At 35.0% G+C, this 20,279-nt stretch overlaps 2 protein-coding genes across 6 annotated transcripts; one reads left to right on the forward strand and one right to left on the reverse strand.

The window, feature by feature from the left end:
• The first annotated feature begins 339 nt into the window (after window positions 1-339).
• Window positions 340-14,763, forward strand: LOC129247126 (aromatic-L-amino-acid decarboxylase). Of its 4 annotated transcripts, none has more exons than XM_054886069.1 (6): window positions 340-545; window positions 5,096-5,194; window positions 5,314-5,399; window positions 11,035-11,269; window positions 11,328-11,726; window positions 13,749-14,763. In XM_054886069.1, the coding sequence occupies exons 2-6, from the start codon at window positions 5,114-5,116 to the stop codon at window positions 14,460-14,462; spliced, it is 1,515 nt and encodes a 504-aa protein (XP_054742044.1). In that variant the 5' UTR covers window positions 340-545; window positions 5,096-5,113; the 3' UTR covers window positions 14,463-14,763. The 4 variants fall into 4 exon arrangements, with proteins under 4 accessions (XP_054742044.1, XP_054742045.1, XP_054742047.1 ...); XM_054886070.1 differs by having other exon boundaries at window positions 340-487; XM_054886072.1 differs by lacking the exon at window positions 5,096-5,194.
• LOC129247128 (protein anon-37Cs) lies at window positions 13,749-16,497 on the reverse strand. Of its 2 annotated transcripts, none has more exons than XM_054886073.1 (4): window positions 16,355-16,497; window positions 14,528-16,287; window positions 14,361-14,449; window positions 13,749-14,274 (listed from the first exon to the last, which is right to left on the reverse strand). In XM_054886073.1, the coding sequence occupies exons 1-2, from the start codon at window positions 16,360-16,362 to the stop codon at window positions 14,781-14,783; spliced, it is 1,515 nt and encodes a 504-aa protein (XP_054742048.1). In that variant the 5' UTR covers window positions 16,363-16,497; the 3' UTR covers window positions 13,749-14,274; window positions 14,361-14,449; window positions 14,528-14,780. The 2 variants fall into 2 exon arrangements, with proteins under 2 accessions (XP_054742048.1, XP_054742049.1); XM_054886074.1 differs by having other exon boundaries at window positions 13,749-14,294.
• Window positions 16,498-20,279: the final 3,782 nt, after the last annotated feature.

Below are 20,279 nucleotides of genomic sequence, written 5' to 3' on the forward strand. Positions count from 1 at the left end.
TTAGTATAATATGACAGATGCTAATGGGGTTTAAAATGTGCATTTAAAACTTTTCAGTATTTACTTTAGTTTAGCAGATATTGCGTTTTCGATTTCACATCGGCTACTGTATCAAATATTCTAACCTAACCTAACTGTATCAAATGAGCTGTGACCCACTGTTTGTCCACAAATGCATACGTTAACTCGCCCGCTGGTTGCTGCTAGCTTTTCGTGTGAACGTTCAGCCAACAACCACTTGTTGTTAAAATAAATAAGGCACCTGCGCATTTTCGTCACTTTACTTTGCTGAACCGGTCCTGGGGGGTTTTTGCTTTAAATTTCGCTCCAATCACTGAAGTCGTTTCAGTTGATAAACGCTCGTGCTCAACTCAACATCATTGCCGCGAGAACTCGTTTCCCATTAACTATAATAAAGTATACAACGAGTGGCAATTGGTTTATTGTGTGTGCTGCTGTAAAATTGAATTTGTTTTGTGTCATAAAAGTTAGTATTGTATTGCATTGTATTCTATATAGAACAAAGTGTGCACTTATATACTGTGGTGAGTGTGTAAGAGATAAAATTGAAGATGAAATAGATAATCATCGAATTTCTCAGTAATGAAATAAAATATAGATTTGATAAAATAACGTGTTTGCTTAAAAACGCTACGTACTAAATGCGCTTCTTAATGCAATAAAGCTTTTTAATAAGATTTATGAAAAGTGTTGGCTTATAACAATTATACCCTACTATGTGAATACGACTTTTGGTAATTCTACTGGCTAGTGGAACAAATCCAAATGCACAAAAGAATAAGTGCATTAGCACAGTTGCAAGTGCCAATTTGTGTGTATGCACATGCATTCGCATATTAAAAAGTCAGTTAATGTTTAGCAACAAATATATGTATATACATTCTCATAAACACACATAGATATATATGTATCTATGCACATATGTGCAAGTTAATAGTTTATGTTCTTGTTGAATTGATTCCGCACCATTCGAAACAATCACAACTAACAAGGTTATCGAAAATTTTAAGCTTTTAAGCAAAGAGTATGTACATATGCATGTACGTGTGTATGTATGTAAGCACATGTATTCGCAATATTTGCATTGAAACTTTGTTGGTGGTTTTTGTATAGCATAAGTCATGGGCGTATCAGGGAAAAAAGTTAACATAACGAATCTATGTATATCTGAGGTGAAGGGCTAATTATTTTAGAAAAAAAAAATCATTTACAACAATGCTTTCCGAAAATGTTAGATTTTTCCTTGAAAATATTTTGTTGAAACTATTTTTAAAACTCGTATTAGGCAATAAGCCTATCTTATTAAAAAAAATGTCAACTTTCGTGTGCTTTAAGTTATTAAAAGAAATATACTTTTTTTCCATATTTTCGTTTTTAATGCAGATTTTTTTGTGTGAAAATTTAGAATTATAAGATTTGCACTTTTGGGGACCCTAATCAAAAATATTTTTTAACTTTCCAGTGCTCTAAATTACTATAAAAGATATATGTATGTATACATTTTAAGTTTTTACACAGATTTTTTTTTTTGTTTTAGAAATTCGATTCAGCTTTTAGAATCAAAAATGTTTTGGTTGGTTTCGGGAATTTCAATCAAAAATATTTTTTTAACTTCTTTTGTTTTAATTTTATTAAGAATTGTATGCAAATATTAGAAACAAATGTTTTTTTTTTAATTTCCATAAATTTGAAAATTTTCTTTACTTCTTTTTAATGAATTTTGGAAACTCTAATTTTAGTTTTTCTTATTGGTTTTTTTTATTTTTAATTTTATTTTAAAAATTCGATTCAGATTTTAGAATTAAAAAGGTTCGGTTTCGGGAATTTCAATCAAAAATCTTTCAACTTTTGTGTGCTCTAAATTTTTGAAAAAAAAAATTCTATTTTTTTTTATATTGTGTTCTAGTTTATTTCATAAAAGACAGACTGCTTTTTTACTTTTATAAATTCTATTTAGCTTTTAGAATTAAAAATGTTTTAGTTTCGGAAATCGCAATCAAAAATATTTTGTTAACTTTCGTTTGCTCTAATAGTTTGGAAAATTGTATGTAAATATTACAAACATTTTATTTTTTTTTAATTTCCATAAATTTGAAAATTTTCTTTACTTCTTTTAATAAATTTTGGAAATTCAATCCAGTTCAATTTTTAAATATAATTTAATTTAATCGTGTTTCTTAATTTCAATTCATATATCGTTTAGTTTAATTCTTTGATTTCGCATTTCTCAAAAACACTTTTTAACTTGCTTTAAATTATGGGCAGATAGAGTGAAAGAAATACTTGGTTTCTTATTAGCTTAATTTTTCACATTGATTTTTTTTTATTAACTTGTTTCGAGTTTTCTGTTTAGGTTTAGAAATTCACTTTTGTTTTTTAAATAATTTTTTTTTATTTGGTTTCACAAACTGCAATTAAAAACATATTTTAACTCTTTGGTGCATGAATTAATAAAGCGTTGAAAAGAAAATTTCACGGTGGAAAGAAAAAAAAATTAAAAGAAAAATAATGAAAAAGTTGTATATTTCGGTTTTTTGTTTTTTACGGAGCCATATATTAAAACTAGTTGTAAAGTATAGAAACAGTTGAAAAGCGGAAAAATTTTTATCCGCCGAGAAAGATGAGTATATCGACGCCATGACATTTTTTTTTTTTGCCAGAAAGTACTTACGTTTTACTCTGTTTTAGTTTTTTGAAAATGAATCTTTTTTTTTGTCGGGACAGACTAGCAAGTGCAGCACTCAGACATAATTAAACCCATTTACTGCATTCGGGGGTACCCTTTTTAATTCTCTTTAAATCTACTCGGCCTCCGAATAAATCTGAGTAGATCTTGTGGTGTCAAGGAGCCACGGTGGGCGCTTCTTAACACATCAGTGCCAAAGACCTCAAGCCTGATTCGAGCGAAGGCGGGGCAGACGCACAGAAAGTGGTCCGCCGTCTCCTCCTCCTCTCCACATGCTGGGCCGAGTGCACTGTCTAAGATGCCCACCTTTTCCATGTGCTTTGCCCATAGAAAGTGGCTCGTCATCAGTCTAACCAGCCTGCTACAGTCCCCTCTGCTTAGTGACAGGAGGAACTGCGACAGTCGATCGGACATTCAGGTAGCATCAGTTTTACCCAACTGCAGCCTCTCTCAGCCTGTCAAGCTCGCTTGTGGGTTAGAGTAATCCGTTTTCTAACCATGGCTTTGATGGCTGCAGAAGGGAGTGGCAGAACGGGCTCCGAGCCAAAAAAGTTGGCCTTAGAGCCCAGCCTCTCTAAAGAGTCAGAGATCTCGCATCAGGCTATTATGTCTACCGACATAGTTCAGCCTGGATTTACAGGACTCGGCTACCCTTGAAGTGGTTGAGGGGCTGTCTAAGGCCATGAGCGCAGCTTGTGAATGAATGAATCACTCGCACTTCAATCCTGCTTTTTCACCCATTTACATACAAGTGAGGTTATTTCGAAATGTCATAAAATCATAAACAAATTTTTGCGTTTTATTATTGCTAAATATATATTTGATGAATTAAAATAGTCTGAATTATTATATAATACTTAATTTGAAAATAAAATTGAATCCAAACTGTAATACCATATATTTGTCCATATGCGGTAAAGGGTTAACTTTAGTTTGCTCGAAGTTGAAAAAATTTGTTGTATGAAAGAAAATTTTACCATAAATAACAGTAGGGCAAAATGGCCTACTCTTCTTTTGTTTTGCAGTGTAATTTGTGGGAATGACTTGTTCACTTGATATTTTCGAATAGGCAAAATATTTCCGTTTTCATTTTCATATAGTAAAAGAAAAAAAAATTGTTGAGTAATTTATTTCAGAAACGATTTTAATATTTTAGAAACTCGCATTAGCTTTTGAAATTCGCATTTTTGTGTTTTCAGGATTTGCAATAAAATATAAAATAAAAATAAATAAATAAATAAATACTTCCTTTTGCTCTAATCATAGAAAGAAATGTTTGTTTTTGTTCAATAAATAAATAAATATTTCCTGTTGCTCTAATCATAGAAAGAAATGTTTGTTTTTTGTTCAATATTTATGCAATAGAAAATATTATTTGCATACAAATTTTTGGAATGAATTTAATTTACTCAGGCATATTTGGAATTCAACTCAGATTTTTGTTTTTTTAATTTAACTCCAAAAAACCCGTTTCAATTTGCCTATGCTCTAAATTATATAATTTTTATAGAAGCAACAGTTGTTGCTTTCATCAATCTCGTTTTTTGCCAATATTAGAATTTACGTACATATTTATATATTTTTAGTCATAAGCGCTAATGCTTTACTATCATTTGATATATAATATTGTATGTATGTATTATAATTTTAATTCGTAAAAACAAAAAAGCAGTAGTGCGAGGGTTTTTAAATTTTTTTTTTTCAATAATCTCTTGTTAAGCTTATGTACTTCGTCGTGAATCCGTATTTTTGCTTATAAGCAATTGACAAGGTAATTATTTTTCAGAATTCAAAGAGATATAAAATCTTTCAACTCGTTGTTATTGCACTGCTCTCAGTTGTTCGTATATGGTATGGACACATATGCAAAAATACTTTGCTTTATTGTGGAGGGGAAAATTCTGAACTGTTTTCGATGCTGATGAATTTATGAACACAAATGTTCAAATGGATGAAGTAAAAACTCATCTGTTCACTAGATAAAGCAGATATAATAATACCTTGAAGCAGAAATAGGCAATCTTTGTAACAAACAGGAGAGCACGAATCGAAATTATACTTTCTAAAGACTTCAAACGGGATATGTAAGAGGGCACAATATCAGAGAACTTTAAAGATTTCAGTACAAATTTCAGAGACATCTCTTGCACACGCTCAATGTTGTCAATTAAAAATTTGTGGTATGGGATCCCAATAAATGCGGCATATTCCAACGTAGAGTGCAAGCATAAATTACTTTATTTATCAATATTTAGCTATTTTAACGCATATTCATTTATGCAAATATGTACATATGTATATCTATAAGTATATGTCTACGTGTGTGCGTAGATAATGTGGTTGCTCTGATATCACTTTAACAAATAAAAATATTGATTAACACTTTAGCCAGCATTTATTACTAACATGGATAATAATTTGGAAAATCAAAAATTGGTGAAGGGTATTTCGGAAATAAAATTGGATAAACTCGATCCGAATGTATCGGTAAGTGGATATACGTTAATTTTTTTTATTAGAGGCAGCTTTATTGCAACTAAAAATTCTCAATTGAATATAACATAAGCATTTAAAATTTAATAAAACAAATTATTTTTCATCTTTAGATCGATATGGAAGCGCCAGAGTTCAGGGAATTTGCAAAATCTATGGTTGATTATATCGCCGACTATTTGGAGAATATACGCGATAGGTAAGAAAATTCATGCGACGAGAACGTTTTAATTTTTACAATTATCGAGATATGGATATATCTATTAGTGGTCGTGCGTACCCAACTTTATTGTTAGATGGTTTTTATGAGGAGTTTTTTCAATGCAGAAATACAATACATTGCCATTGCACTGCTATTGAAAAAAATGCAATTTTCGATGCCGGTCCTTTTTTTCAAGCCAGCTTGAATAATAGTGGATGCTTGTCGCTGCAACACCTTCTGGTTCATGTTATAATTTTCCTTAAGTTTTACTACAATATCAATTGGTGGGGCCGAGTGCTTCAATTTTATGGCAATTTGTCTGTTGGTTGGTCGCCAGTAAACTTGTTGGTATGAACCTGGGTGATTTTTTCAACTGTTAGCGGTTTTTCTTTTCTTATGATAACTTTTTTAGGAATTTTAAGAATTTAAGGAGTATTGAAATATTGGAATAATAGTGGAATAAATCAAAATCTTAAAAATTTCTGTTCCTATTTTCTAATTTCGCAACAAAACTAATTCGCAAACGAGAACTTTAAAAATTACAAATAAGGAGCTAACGCTACTTGCATTTTTTTGAGCAAAACCTGAAAAAAAAAATTAGTACGCACAACTTCGAGAGCAAAAACAAGGCACCATTCGAATTGAAAATCGAATTAATCGAAAATGAAATCAGCGGCTATTCTACATGAGGATAGAAACATTTTTTTGTGTGTAAGATGAATGTTTTTTCCATATAAAGACTATACCTATTGTAAAACATTCTTTTAAATCGCGGTTGTCGAAGTAGTTCATTCGGATTTTGCAAAACCAATATTTTCCCGATTTTTTTGTTTCGTATTTTCATATTCCGATGCCAGCGGAAGGATCTGAGATACTTTAGTAAAAAAAGGCATTTAATGTACATATACATATGTACACATATGTATGTATATGTACGCATAGCATGTGCTATATTCTTATATACTTTTAATAATAAATTTTAACGAAGTTCATTGCTTCTCGAAATTGTACACAAACGTGTTATACTTTTAAAAACCAGTTAAATATAATTTAAAAATTGTTAAGTATATATAATCAAATATGTATATATTTACAGGTGTTAGTATTGCATGAATGTATTTTAATACAGATACACTAGATTCTTCTAATTATTCTCACTTTCAATCACTGACATTGAATTAAAAACAAATACACGAAAAACATGCCTTTTATTTGTATTTTCTTAGTCACGCCTTAAGGTCAGTCCAAGTGACTGGCTGACTGGTTCCGCACTTTCATTTCGTCGCACAAATCGTAATTAGCTTTTAGACCTTCATTTACAAAATTATAAAAAGACTAAAGAGATGAATAAATGCTGAATATTGACACAATGACCAGTACGTGTGTTGGTTCTTCAATGGAACTTTGCATGCTTGTGATATATGTTGTTAGTGTTAACTTCTCACAATAACCTAACCTTGACCGCTCTAATTGAAGACTTAATTAAATAGAAAAAATAATGCGAATTGCTAACTGCGTTTGCTGCATTTAAAATATAAATGTAAGCATTAGGAGCGCTACACAAGTTTTTTTCAATATAAGTTCTTAACCAAATAATATGCAATGAACAATTTCACGTTAAATTCATTCAGAAATAATATATGTACATATGTATAAGTAACGATGGAGAGAATCAGAGCGAGTTCGCATTCTTGCATATATGTAAGTATACGTGTGTATGTACCTGCATATGCATGAAATGCAACGGAACATTTGTTTCAGCGGGGTCGTGGCGAGTATTTGGCCGAAGTCGGGTTATGAATTTGGTTTTGGCTTTGTGCCGAATTAAAAATATTAAAAATAATTTTTTTTACATCACTTTATTACCGTGAATATATCTAAAGACTTACTTTATTACTGAAAGCAGTATATGTATATTCTAGGAGCTACTACCTTCCCTATTCTGACAGTTAGCGTTGGCAAACAGTTCTCTAGGATTGTAGATAAAATAAATTTAGTTTTTCGTTTTCAAGAATTGATTATTTGATCAAAATAAGTTGGTATGTGTACGTAAGATTTTAATAAACTGTTATATTACTGAATTGAAGGGCCTTACGATAACAGTTACGCTTAAAATAATATACAGGGTGCGTGTGGCATTCGATTTCAGAGTAAAGCTAATTTCGAACAAAATTTAATGAAACGTCAAGTTTTTTTTACCAAGCATTAACTTATTATATATGTACATCTATAAACTCATTCAATAGCATTTCCATTAGCTGCAATAACCTCCTCGATCCGGGTTCGAAAGCGATTGCACACACGAATCAAATACTCTCTTATTCATATTGACCATAACGGTTATTAATTTCAACCTTCAGAGAACATATGGTGTTATGAAGATCTTTATTGGTTTCACGCTCAACTACGTCCCGTACGTTGTAATTCATGGGTTTAAGTCTGGGAAGTTAGGCGGCTATAAGTTCGGTTTTCGGGTTATGTAGTCATATTGTCAAATTTCCGGCTATCTAATCTTGTGACGCCATCGCTTTGTGTGAAGGAGCAGAGTCTAGCTGAAAGATGTAAGAGCTGTCACCGCGTACACTATCAATCCAGGGATTCACTGCTGCCTTTATGCAGCAGAACTCATTCGAAATCCTTGAGTAAAGAAGTATGGGCGTATGACTCGTCTTTTGTTGCTCCCAACAGCTAAAACAAAAACAGTGGCTTCAAATTTCGTGTAAATGACAACAGGAGGGTCTGTAGGTATGGAACATAGCCATCTGTCATTTCTGTGGCCTTTTGGTCTTGGTCAAAATGTGTTTCGCCTGAAAAAACCAAAACATCTCAGATGCTTCAGGGTGTTTAATTTTGTTTAGAAGGTTTAGAGGGTTAAAAATGGTTTTGAGATGAGGAATCTAAAACCTACAGCTGTCCATGTTTTCTAAGTTAAATGAACTTTAGACTAACCAGAAACACATGAGGCTGGTATGGTAGGTTGGCCTATATTATGTAAAATGATTTCCGAGTCTTGTGTAACAGAGCTCTAAGTTATATCGCAATCTTGGCTAAGACAGATCTAACAATCTCTAAGTTTATACGAAAGCTAAATTAAGTCTATGACTTGGTGATGAAAATCTTTCTTACTTGGTGATGAAAATATTTCTTACCATTAAAAAATTCCCAAATTTTCGTATTTATTTATTTATTTTTTATATTATTATCAAGTACAAATCCTCAGAGGTAAATTTTTACATGAGAATTTTACATGTGGCCAACATCAGACCGTTAACCGACTCTCAGCGATTTTGAAGGAATCAGCTGTTTTGCTGACTTAACTCGGTATATGAAGCGGGTTGTCTACGACAAAACTGGTATTGTACTGGTGAGCGGGCAGAATTCTGCTGCCGAATCCCCAATGACGCGGCATCGGAAGTTGCTCTTATAATTTTGGTTCGGATGGCTAAACCTTGTAATCTATCATCCTTGGTTTCTGTGACGGCGGCAAATTGCCTATCAAATTGCTTGCAGTCCCATGCGTGAGCAAATTGAGAGACAAAACTATTTAAATGTTGACTTTGCAGTTACAGTTATTTTTGATCTAAGAGTGGAATTTGGCTAGGTTTTCACTTTTGTTTTTTCTGAGGTGCATACGTATACCAGTTTAACTCCGGCGCTTTGCGATAATCTTTACGAATCTCCATGCCATAATTAGGCTTTTGTAACTTTTTTGTTCGATACAAATTGCAATATGGTTTGGAATCAAATTTAGTCCTCATGCTAATTTAAGATCATTCCTCATCTAAATTTTGGGCCATTTTTCGTTGTTACTTACTGAGGTATCATCTGGCAAATTTTTAAATTTGCCGCTATGTGGAATGTGGCGGTTATTAATCGATTTTAAATGTAACAGGTGCTCCAAATAATTTGCCCAGATATTGTTTTAACATAAAACATTATATGTAATATTATTTAATGACATCATTTAAATGCCCACCATGAGCTCGTCTGCTGGTAAAATCGGCAAGCAGTCTATTTATGAATGCCTAATTGTTGAGAACGTCGAACAAAAATATTCTCAACAGTACGTCCAGTTTTGGGCTTTCCCAGTCCTTTTTCTATTCTCGGCAAAACCAGTTTCTTGAAATCTCATTCGGACGACTATTTCTACCAAAAAATCACGAAATTGGCTATATGTTGTTCTGAAAGGCCAACCATTTTCATAATAGGTTCTAATAATTCTAACGCATTGTTCTATCGTGTAAAATTATACATCTGACAAATGCCAAAGGTGATATATGAGTAAGAAAAGCGTACCATTTAGGAACTATTCACTACTAACACGTAGACGTACCTTTTGAAATACCCTTTATAAATAAATAGCCTACTTTGTGTATTAATACAATATTTAATCTGGTTTTATGTTACTTATGTCAGCGGAAGCCAAAATTTCTGTTATATGGTAGATGGATTCGATTTCAGTCTGATTTCAAAATCAAATGTACTCTAGTTTTTGAAAAATTTTTAAGAATTGTAAATTTTTTTGAAATATTTTCTTATAAAAAACTTGGAAGCTTTAGTTATTGAAATATTATAGTTTCGTTGAATGGAAGTTGGGTCTGGTTATGCGTCGAGTTTGACCACTTTTAATGATAACCACCCGTGAAGTTTAGTTGAGATATGTATGGTACATCAATTTTTACTGGAATTATCACCAAATAAATAAACAAAATTAGGTCTTGTCTTTCTGTCTATGTCGTATGTCTTTATATACTCGTACTAGCATTTCCCAGTGGGCTTCGCACCACCATACATAAAATTTTTTTTTTATATCGCAAGAAATTTTTCATATTAAGTTTTCTTTATTGAACTCGTAAAATGTTTAAACAGTTGAATTAGTTGATTTTTTTCATTCAACATACTTTCTAAAGATGTCACAATAGCCTTTTCTGTACTTTTTTAAAATTTGATTGTGGTGGTCACCTATATACAGGTAAGGTGAAAGAGCCGATAAAAACTTGTATTGTAATTAAACTTTGATTATTTAATTTCCATTTCAATTTTTTACGCTAAATAAATTATGCTATTGTAAAATAAAGAAAAATGTTTTTCCAGTTCCTTGAATGCTCCAGTTTTTATTATATTTTCGTCCAAAATTAATATTAACATAATACACTTACAACTACAACAGTACAACAGAAACGCTCATAAGCGGCTGTGTATTTGTTGTTGTTTTTCCCATACAGGCATTTCGTATGAGAGGAAACCATTACTCACATAAAATGTCATAACTCAGGAACGGTTGCACCGATTTCAATCAAACTTTACACAAACCACCTCCTTAAAGACAGAAAAGAACTCTAAAATTTTTGTGTCAATCGGTTCGGCGGTTCTTGAGTTATAAGATTACCAAGGAAATGTAACTTCTTTTTATATATATAGATTCCGATCGATTCCGTTAGGTTTTTATAGACATTGCTATGTCATCAAAGCCCGAATATTTTAATCCACTCTTTAATGTTCAGGTAAGCCAATATCCCTCAAAAACCTTTGGTTGCAACTATACCACGTGTTATTTGTACTCGCTAAAATATCTTCACGTTTGAGTGATTAAAATCTTATTAAATATGCTCATAAAACAATACAATTTCAGGCGTGTTCTTTCCGATGTGAAACCTGGCTATTTGCGTCCTCTTATCCCTGATGCTGCACCAGAGACGCCCGAAAGCTGGGAGGATGTTATGAAGGACATTGAACGGGTTATAATGCCTGGTGTTACGCACTGGCATAGTCCTAAATTTCATGCTTATTTTCCAACGGCGAACTCATATCCAGCCATAGTAGCTGACATGCTGAGTGGTGCTATTGCTTGTATCGGATTCTCTTGGGTATGCACTTGCGAACATTTACAAATAATTTTGTACTAATTTAAGTGAAATCTCTTAGATTGCCAGTCCTGCATGCACCGAATTGGAAGTAGTAATGTTGGATTGGTTGGGCAAAATGATAGGCTTGCCGAAAGAGTTCTTGGCTTGCTCAGGGGGCAAGGGCGGTGGCGTTATACAAGGAACAGCTAGTGAAGCTACTTTGGTGGCTCTGTTGGGCGCGAAAGCCAAAAAAATTGAGGAAATTAAAAAGCTGCATCCAGACTGGAGTGATAATACAATTATTTCAAAGTTGATTGGTTACAGCTCATCTCAGGCACATTCTTCGGTGGAGCGTGCCGGACTTTTGGGTGGTGTTAAATTGCGTGCAGTGTCTGCAGATGAAAATAACAGGCTTCGGGGCGAAACGCTAGAAGCAGCTATAAAAGAGGATTTGGAGAATGGACTTATACCATTTTATGTAAGTAAAAGTTTAAAAGTTGTTGAAAATCAGTTTATTTTTTTATTGTCGCTGCACAGTTAGCTGTAAGTTTAACTGGAGGTTAAGCTGAAAACTAATATTTTATTGGTACTCAAATTTTTTTCGTATCAGCTCCAGTGCAAATATTTCTTCAAATTTTGTTTGCATAATATATAGGTATTTGCGCCCCTAAATAGAGAATTAGTAAACACAGAATTTTCCAGGTCAGGTGATTAGGAGCAAATGAGCAAAATATTACAAAATAATCATTTTTTTATTCGCTTTTAGTTTTGTTGTAATTTTGTGCAATGAAAACATGATTCTCGTGTCCAAAAGTGCTCATCACATTTTAAGAAAAATGGGGGTAAATAAACCCATACAAACCTGACGCGGTAGAGACTTCCACCTAGTTTTGACCACACTTGAAGTGTGTACAGGTGCATTACCCTGTTGAAAAACCAATTAATAGGTCCTAATGTTCCATAAATCTCGGGAAAAGATGATTCCGACAGAGATTTATACATAGATGTTTACCGCCATTTTGTAGTTTGCAATTTTCAATTCGAACGCGCCATAGTGCGATGTTGTTCCCCATACCATAACACCATCTTCACGGTTGTCGACTCAAGTACCTTCTTTCTTAAGTGATGGAAATAAGTAATTGTATCTATCTGGCCCATCAAGATTGAACTTCTTTTCGCAACTCAATACTACTTTTTTCCATTCTCCGCGATCGTAATTTGTAACAGAACACCAAGCTATGTAGTCCTTTTTGCAAAATCGAGGTGGCGGGCTTAGAATAGCCTTTCGAACAACAGATGCTGACTGCCACATTTTCATTCCTAAGGATTTTGCGGGTTTCCTTCGGTGTTAAAGCCCTCGTCGCAGTTTTGCTTTTGCAGTTCTTGCCATAGGAGGCACCTTGTAAAGATCCATAACATTTGGGCTTCGACCAATCTGAGGTCAATATATCGATTTTTCTTTTTCTTAAACTTTTATCGTTTCCCATTTTATTAGAATTAAGAAGTTTTCGACTAAACACAATGAACGCTTAAAAAAACCATTCCTTTTCCCAGCTTTAATGCTCAAACGATGTACATAGGTAAACTGAGTGGTTCTTTTCAAGTCAACCAATGAATTCAAGCACAATATTACAACTGCTAGAGTTTTATTGCTGCGAAATACCGTTAGATGGAGCCATGTTTTGGTGCATGCTTATTTTCGAGGAAGGTACAGTTTTCACTTAAATTATCAGAAACCCTTGTGTTACTAGATCCAGTATGGTTGCCTTATTCCATAAAAAATATTGCCTCTAATAAAGTGAACCGGACTGTATGCCAATTCTGTAGGCCTGCGTTATTATTAGTATGAGTATTTTAACGCCTAGTTATGAATTACTATCTTGCAATATATGATTAGATGAAAAATTGCCAATAAATATTGAAAATTGTAGTACTTGAAATTTATATATATATATATATAATTGGCGCGTACACCCTTCTTTGGGTGGTTGGCCGAGCTCCTCCTCCTATTTGTGACGTGCGTCTTGATGTGGTTCTACAAATAGAGGGACCTACAGTTTCAAGCCGATTCCAAACGGCAGATGTTTTTTTTGAGGAGCTTTTTCATGGCAGAAATACACTCGGAGGTTTGCCGTTTCCTGCCGAGCAGCGATCGCTATTAGAACAATTTTTTTCTTAATTTTGGTGTTTCACCGAGATTCCAACCTACGTTCTGTCTGAAATCCGAATGGTAGTCACGCACCAACCCATGCGGCTACGGTGGCCGTACTTTAAATTTACTTATCCAAAAAATGTGTAAGAGACAATTGAGGGATTGAATCACTGATTGATAACTTTTTTTCTCTTTAGTAATTTAGACACCCACAGACAAATCATACTTATATGTGCAAATTCGTAATTTTTAATTTTGTAAACCAAACTTATTATATGGTACATTAAGAATTTTGTAGAAATACTTTAGCAAGATAACACAATACGTTTGCTTATTTTTAATTTGCAGGCCGTAGTCACCCTGGGCACCACTAATTCTTGTGCTTTTGATCACTTGGACGAATGTGGTCCTGTTGGCAACAAATACGGGGTCTGGGTGCACGTGGACGCTGCCTATGCTGGTGCCGCTTTCATCTGCCCCGAATATCGTCACCTCATGAAAGGAATGGAAACAGCGGATTCGTTTAATTTTAATCCCCATAAATGGATGCTGGTGAATTTTGATTGCAGCGCTATGTGGCTAAAGGATCCCAGTTGGGTGGTTAATGCGTTCAACGTTGACCCTTTGTATTTGAAGCATGACATGCAGGGTTCCGCCCCCGATTATAGACATTGGCAAATTCCATTGGGGCGCCGCTTCCGTGCTTTAAAACTGTGGTTTGTACTACGTTTATACGGGGTGCAAAATTTGCAAGCACACATACGACGTCACTGCGGTTACGCCACACAATTTGCTAACCTTTGCAGAGCCGATAATCGATTTGAGATTGTTGGTGATGTAAATATGGGTCTTGTCTGTTTCCGACTGAAGGGCCCTAATGAAAGGAATGAGAAGCTATTAAAACACATCAATGGGCGCGGAAAGATACATATGGTGCCAAGCAAAATAAATGATATATACTTTTTGCGCATGGCAGTTTGTTCCAGATTTACTAAGCCAGAGGACATGGATTATTCTTGGAAGGAAGTGAGTGAAGCTGCTGATGATATCTGCAAGGAATAAAGTATAAGTATTAAAAGGAAGACTTGCAATATGCAAACAATAAATGACTCATTTAGGGAACGAACCTGAAGATGTACTTCAATAGGTTTTACGACAACGAATGCCTGTGAACATTCTATATATTCCATTAGAACGTAATTACTTAAAATATTGTATTATTCCTGTTGATATTGTGACCAAAAACTATATACTCAAAGCTTTTAGCGGTTTTGCATTGTTGTTGTGTTATTTGCTTATAAATAAGCTATTTATATTGTTTTTTCAAAACTCAAGTTCACTCAAATAAAACTGAGCAAAAATATCACATTGTTTTTATTCTTATTGGCTATTCGCTTTCACCGCTTCTTGACTATTGTAATGATCGATTATGCGTTGAGCTTCTCGGATTCCACTCCGATGGGCGCCATCTACTGTACCAAAGCCATCCACTATAGTTGCATCACCAGCAAACAATAAACTCTTTGTAGGCCCCAAGGGTTCAGCTAAAGTCAAAACGTCGCTAATTGTGCTACCAGTGGAGAAGTAAGGCCGACCGCCTAAGTAGCATGCCAGCGTGCTCCAATTGGAGCGCAACACTGAACTTGGGTAAGGTATATTTTCGTTCTTCAATAAGGTGCGCATTAGTTTTGTTATTTCAGTCAGCAGTTCGAGATCTGGCAATTTTTCGATTTTATCATACCAATCGCCACCAATAACTATCTCAACTACCCGATTACTCTTGGGCATTTTCGATATCTCGACCACTTGTTTCGTCCATGCAATTTCCGAATAAAGCCCGTCCGTAGTCCACAGTGGTCGCAAACTACTCCTAAGCCAATTTTCAATATTTGCTTCATATTCGAAGTATATTTTAACAGGACTACCAAAACCAAGCTTTTTAATCGAATTAATTTTACTTTGCGGCAATGCAGGTCTAAACATGTTTTCAGAAAATATTTTTAGCACCCCTAAAGGAACAGTACATATTATGTGATCCGCGAGATACACATCACCGTCTAAGCAAGCTACACATTTCTCTCCACTTTTGGATGGTATGTACCAATTGATCTCTCCAACGGGTTTACCAATCATCAGCTGCTGCTTTCCCAGGTTCTTTGTTAAAATACTTAAAATATTGTCTAAACCAGTTGGTACATAAATGGCGTTTGCATTATTTACTGCATTTTGTAGCTTTGTTATATGTTCAATATTTACGTACTGAAGCGAGCAACCAAACAAACTGCTAAACTCTTTGATTAACGAATTAAATATTTCATTTGCTGTTTTCTGATCTTCTCCTTTGAAAACCGAATTTACGAGTTTTGATTTTTCTGCTTGAAAATAAGTGTGCACATTGTTCAAATCATCCATTTCACCTGCTTTGTATTTCTCGTCCAACTGTATATGCGAACAAAGTCTTTTATAGAGTATATCTATTAATTCCGGCAAATTCCTGTCCATCCTTTCTCCAGAGGCATTAACATATATTTTGTCTTTGGTTTGCATTACTTTCTTTGGTAGCCCTCTCATATTTTGCACTATGTTATACACAGTATCCTTTTTTGCATTTATTGGCACCAATTTTGCTCCCAATTCGCAATAAGCATCCCCGAATTGTTTTGATATTATGCGCCCACCATAACGATCGGTAGCTTCCAAAACTATTGTTCGGTTAAAACCATTTTTAATTAAATGATTGGCTGCCGAAAGACCGGCAAGCCCACCACCAACAACAACGACTGCTACTTCATTCTTTGGTTTATCGGAACTACAGGATAGGTAAGTGGATTTAAACGTGCTGTTAACCAGATTTGTATTGTAAAGCTTTCTGTGAGCACATCTAATGCTGGAAAAAGAAAATTAGTGTAATATTAAACAATAAATATTACGTCTTAGAGAAAATGTCATCTTACTATCTCATTGTACTTCACTTGTTTAATTCGAGTTGAAAGTTTTTCTAATCTTTTTTACTAAGAATTTTTTTTTAATTTTATGCAGGAAAATTGTTTTCCTAAATTTTCACAATGGATTTTGTTGACATTTTTTGTTATTATATTTTATCGTTGCCATAAGAACTTATTCTTGAATATGGAGGCATTTAAGAGGAAATTTCAATCGCAGTGTTGCCGTGTTGGTGGATTTACACCCCGGTTAATATATAAGGGGTATTCAAACCGCGTAATATTGGGTAATATTTTGAAAGGTAATATAATATTATATGAAATTAGTATCGGAAATATCGCGTGCCTCTTAAAACACTATTTGTATTGTGATATAACGGGTTACATCTATGAATACTTGGTAGTCTTAGCAGGGTTTTCTCCATTATGCAAGCATTAATCCACTTAATAACTTCTGCATTATATTTTTTCAGATTACATATATAATTGGCGCCTACACCCTTTTTTTGGGTGTTTGGCCCAGCTCCTCCTCCTTTTTGTGGTGTGCGTGTTGATGTTGTTCCACAAATGGAGGGACCTACAGTTTCAAGCCGACTCCGAACGGCAGATAAATTTATGAGAAGCTTTTTCAAGGCAGAAATACACTGGGAGGTTTGCCATTGCCTGCCAAGGGGCGACCGCTATTAGAAAAATGTTTTTCTTAATTTTGATGTTTCACCGAGATTCGAACCAACGTTCTCTCTGTGAATTCCGAATGGTAATCACGCACCAACCAATTCGGCTACGGCGGCCGAAGTCAGATTAGTCGTAATGTAATATTATCGAAGACGAGCAACAACAGCTGTGTTCCAATGGTCAATGGTTGGATCCAGATAAAATTTTGGTTTAGTTTATGATCCGTTCTGTTCCTTTTGTTTTTTGACATCAGCTTGGCAGCACATCCTCTTGTAATTGATTGCACTGACAAGTGAATGCATACATAAATATGAAGTTATATTAAGCAAATTAGAAAAGATTAACTTCATGTTGAATGAGTTTTTTTTTTTTTTGCAAAAACTGTAAGCCGCGGTATTAGGTCGCCTGAAAGGGTTGGTGCGTGACCACTATTCGGTAGTGCCCGGCCTCGAAACAACGAGCATGAAAGACCAAATCATAGCAAAGGTTTTTTCTATCAATGGGAAACTTCTCAGCCAGGAAAAAACTCCTCATAAAAAATGTTTAATTTGAAATAATAAAAAACACCACCGATAAAGGTTTGCGTAATACAAAATTGTTCTGGTTTAAAGAGTTTTTATTTATGGCGGACTTGCAATAGGGCCAAAGTAGGAGGTTGCCAACTTTTGTGCATTCCGCCATGACGTACATCACTTTTTACTCATAAATACATAAGACCTCTTCTTTTCGCTACTTCTCTGCTCGACTAATTTGACGAAAAATTTGCATGTGAAAGCAACAACAAAGTTATCGAGCAAGATTCGCCGCTAGCGAGTATAGTTATACTTCATAAAACTAGTATAACTCACTATTTTACAAACACATGCAATTTTAGGCAATATATGTTCATTTATACCAGTTGCTTCATCTATACGTCACTTGCCAACGCTTGGCGGAAAGAATATGCCTATAATCTATTTAGCCGCCAGTCAAATGCTGCAGCAGACTCATTGTGACGGGCACAAAATCCACCTAACTTACCACAATGTGGACCAATTAAAGATTTTTTATGTGAACTTAATAGTCATGTTTAAAAAATTTGGGACAGGCCTAAAAAGTGAGACATTATTCAAAAATGCCCTAAGGAAATTGACACAAATGGTGTACAACGCGCTAAATTCGCCCAAAATTGAGACGATATGCCGGCTTAAAACCATTTTTAAAAATGTAATATGTACTGAAATTTTCAATTAGTGCAGATTTTTAGTTATAACCCGTTATTTTAAAATTTTTGTTTTTTGTATGTGTTTGCTAAAATTTTGAAAGTATTTGGTACTCTCCAAGTGTGTGGGGGAAAATGAAAGTGGAGGTTATGGGCCGTTTTCTCAAATAACGTTTAACTTTAACACTTTGGGGACGGAGCCGCTCAACGGGCGAGCGTCGCTGAGGGCGAGAGGGATTGGAGTATGCAGTAAAGAAAATAAATAGGTACGTTGAACGTTGTATAAACTAAGGCTTTATAACTTTTCATAAAATCAAAAAATAATTATAAACAAACTATCACTGCTAATGTTGAAATGCCTGATGGCCTTGAGCTAGTGCTGTTCATTTTTTTCTTCTATTTTCTGTATATTCATGTACTTAAAATAAAACATGATTCTGATTCTGAAATGTCAGAGTGGATCCCTTATTGCGCGGATTTCACTTCCACTTGACGAAGTAATGCTGTCATTTTCCGTCTTATCAGATTCAAAGTAATATTCGTAAGAACTGTCACTATCTGACGTATCATCTCTAGATCGCTTAGCCTCGTGCGTAGAATAAAATATAAAATATATAAAAAGCCTGCTGGTTCCTCTGGCAGTGACACTGAGAGACTGAATCGAAGAACTGAAATTCGATCTGACTCTTCCATCGTTTCACATCGTAAGTTTACATTATAAGGAAGATAAGACTTCATCGCTAATGGCCCCTAATGTCTTTAAATGAAAACCTGATTCTTTTACTATACCTATGCATAGCTTATCGCTCAGGACGACAGACGTCGCCAGCCTTGCAGCTACCAACTAATTTGGGCGGCCATATGCCGACAAGCGTCCGGAACGGTAAATTCCTTGATAATAGGAAGCCCGCTGACTTCCTGGACGAACATGGAAAATGCTTTCACCAAGACGTTGTTGCATTCGAAAATTGTTACTAAGGATGTAGCTTGCTTTCGATCCTCGCAGATTACCTTAAGAGCTTTATGAGAAATGCCTCTGAATTCTAGTGCAAGAGGTGGGCCAGCTACATTAAAGCAACATTTCCGTTTCAATCAAAACATCAATAAAAGTCAAAGTGAGTATTTTGCATTGTATGGAAATCGTTATTTTAGACTTGGTTTCTTATCAGGGAACTGAGATGCGATAGAAAATTTTTATTTATGTATTCCTATGAGGGTGGTGTCCTTTCGCTCCTACTTTGGCTAGTTGTTATAGACGAAGTTCTGATAATGCTAAACAAGGGTGGGGCTAAGGTAGCAGCATACGCTGATGATTTGGTCCTTATGGTATTGGGACCGTTTCCCTCAGTCAGAGCTGAGATTTTGGGAAGGCCACTGACTACTCAGTCGCTGGGCTGCCACTTGCGGTCTCCGAGTCAACTCTGACAAAACGGAGCTGTTGCTATTTACCAGAAAATATAAACGTCCACCCTTTCGGCTTCCCAAATTAAACAACCATGTTCTCCCGCTCTCATCGGAAGTTAGATATCTTGGAGTGATACTTGACTCCAAACTCCATTGGAAGCTGCACATTGAAAATCGGATAAAGAAAGCTAGTATAGCTTTCTACGCCTGTAAATCTATGTTCGGCAAAGAATGTGGACTCAAGCCACAAGTCGTGCTGTGGATGTCCAATGCAGTGGTTTTGCCAATTTTAACGTATGGATGCCTGATTTGGTGGGAAGCTCTTCGGAAGGGCTATAATATCACTAAACTCGGGAGGGTGCAAAGAACTGCTTGCATTGGCCTCACCGGTGTATGTAAAACTTGTCCTGTGCTGCCCTGAATGTCCTTTTTCACTTACTTCACATCGACTTTTACGTTATTTCCATCACAGCTCAAAGTGCAATCAGATTAAAGGAGGTTGGCCTCTGGAGGCAATCTCTCAAGGGATATGGCAGCGTTTTCGGGCAGTTAACATCGCATTTCTCCGAACTTCGAACAAATTTATCTATCCGCAAACTAGAGTTTGAGCGTCGTGCTAGGGCAATCTTTCCAAATTGGCAGGATTATATCGAGGGG

This window comes from Anastrepha obliqua, chromosome 5, assembly GCF_027943255.1.
Source record: "Anastrepha obliqua isolate idAnaObli1 chromosome 5, idAnaObli1_1.0, whole genome shotgun sequence".
Taxonomy (NCBI): domain Eukaryota; kingdom Metazoa; phylum Arthropoda; class Insecta; order Diptera; family Tephritidae; genus Anastrepha; species Anastrepha obliqua.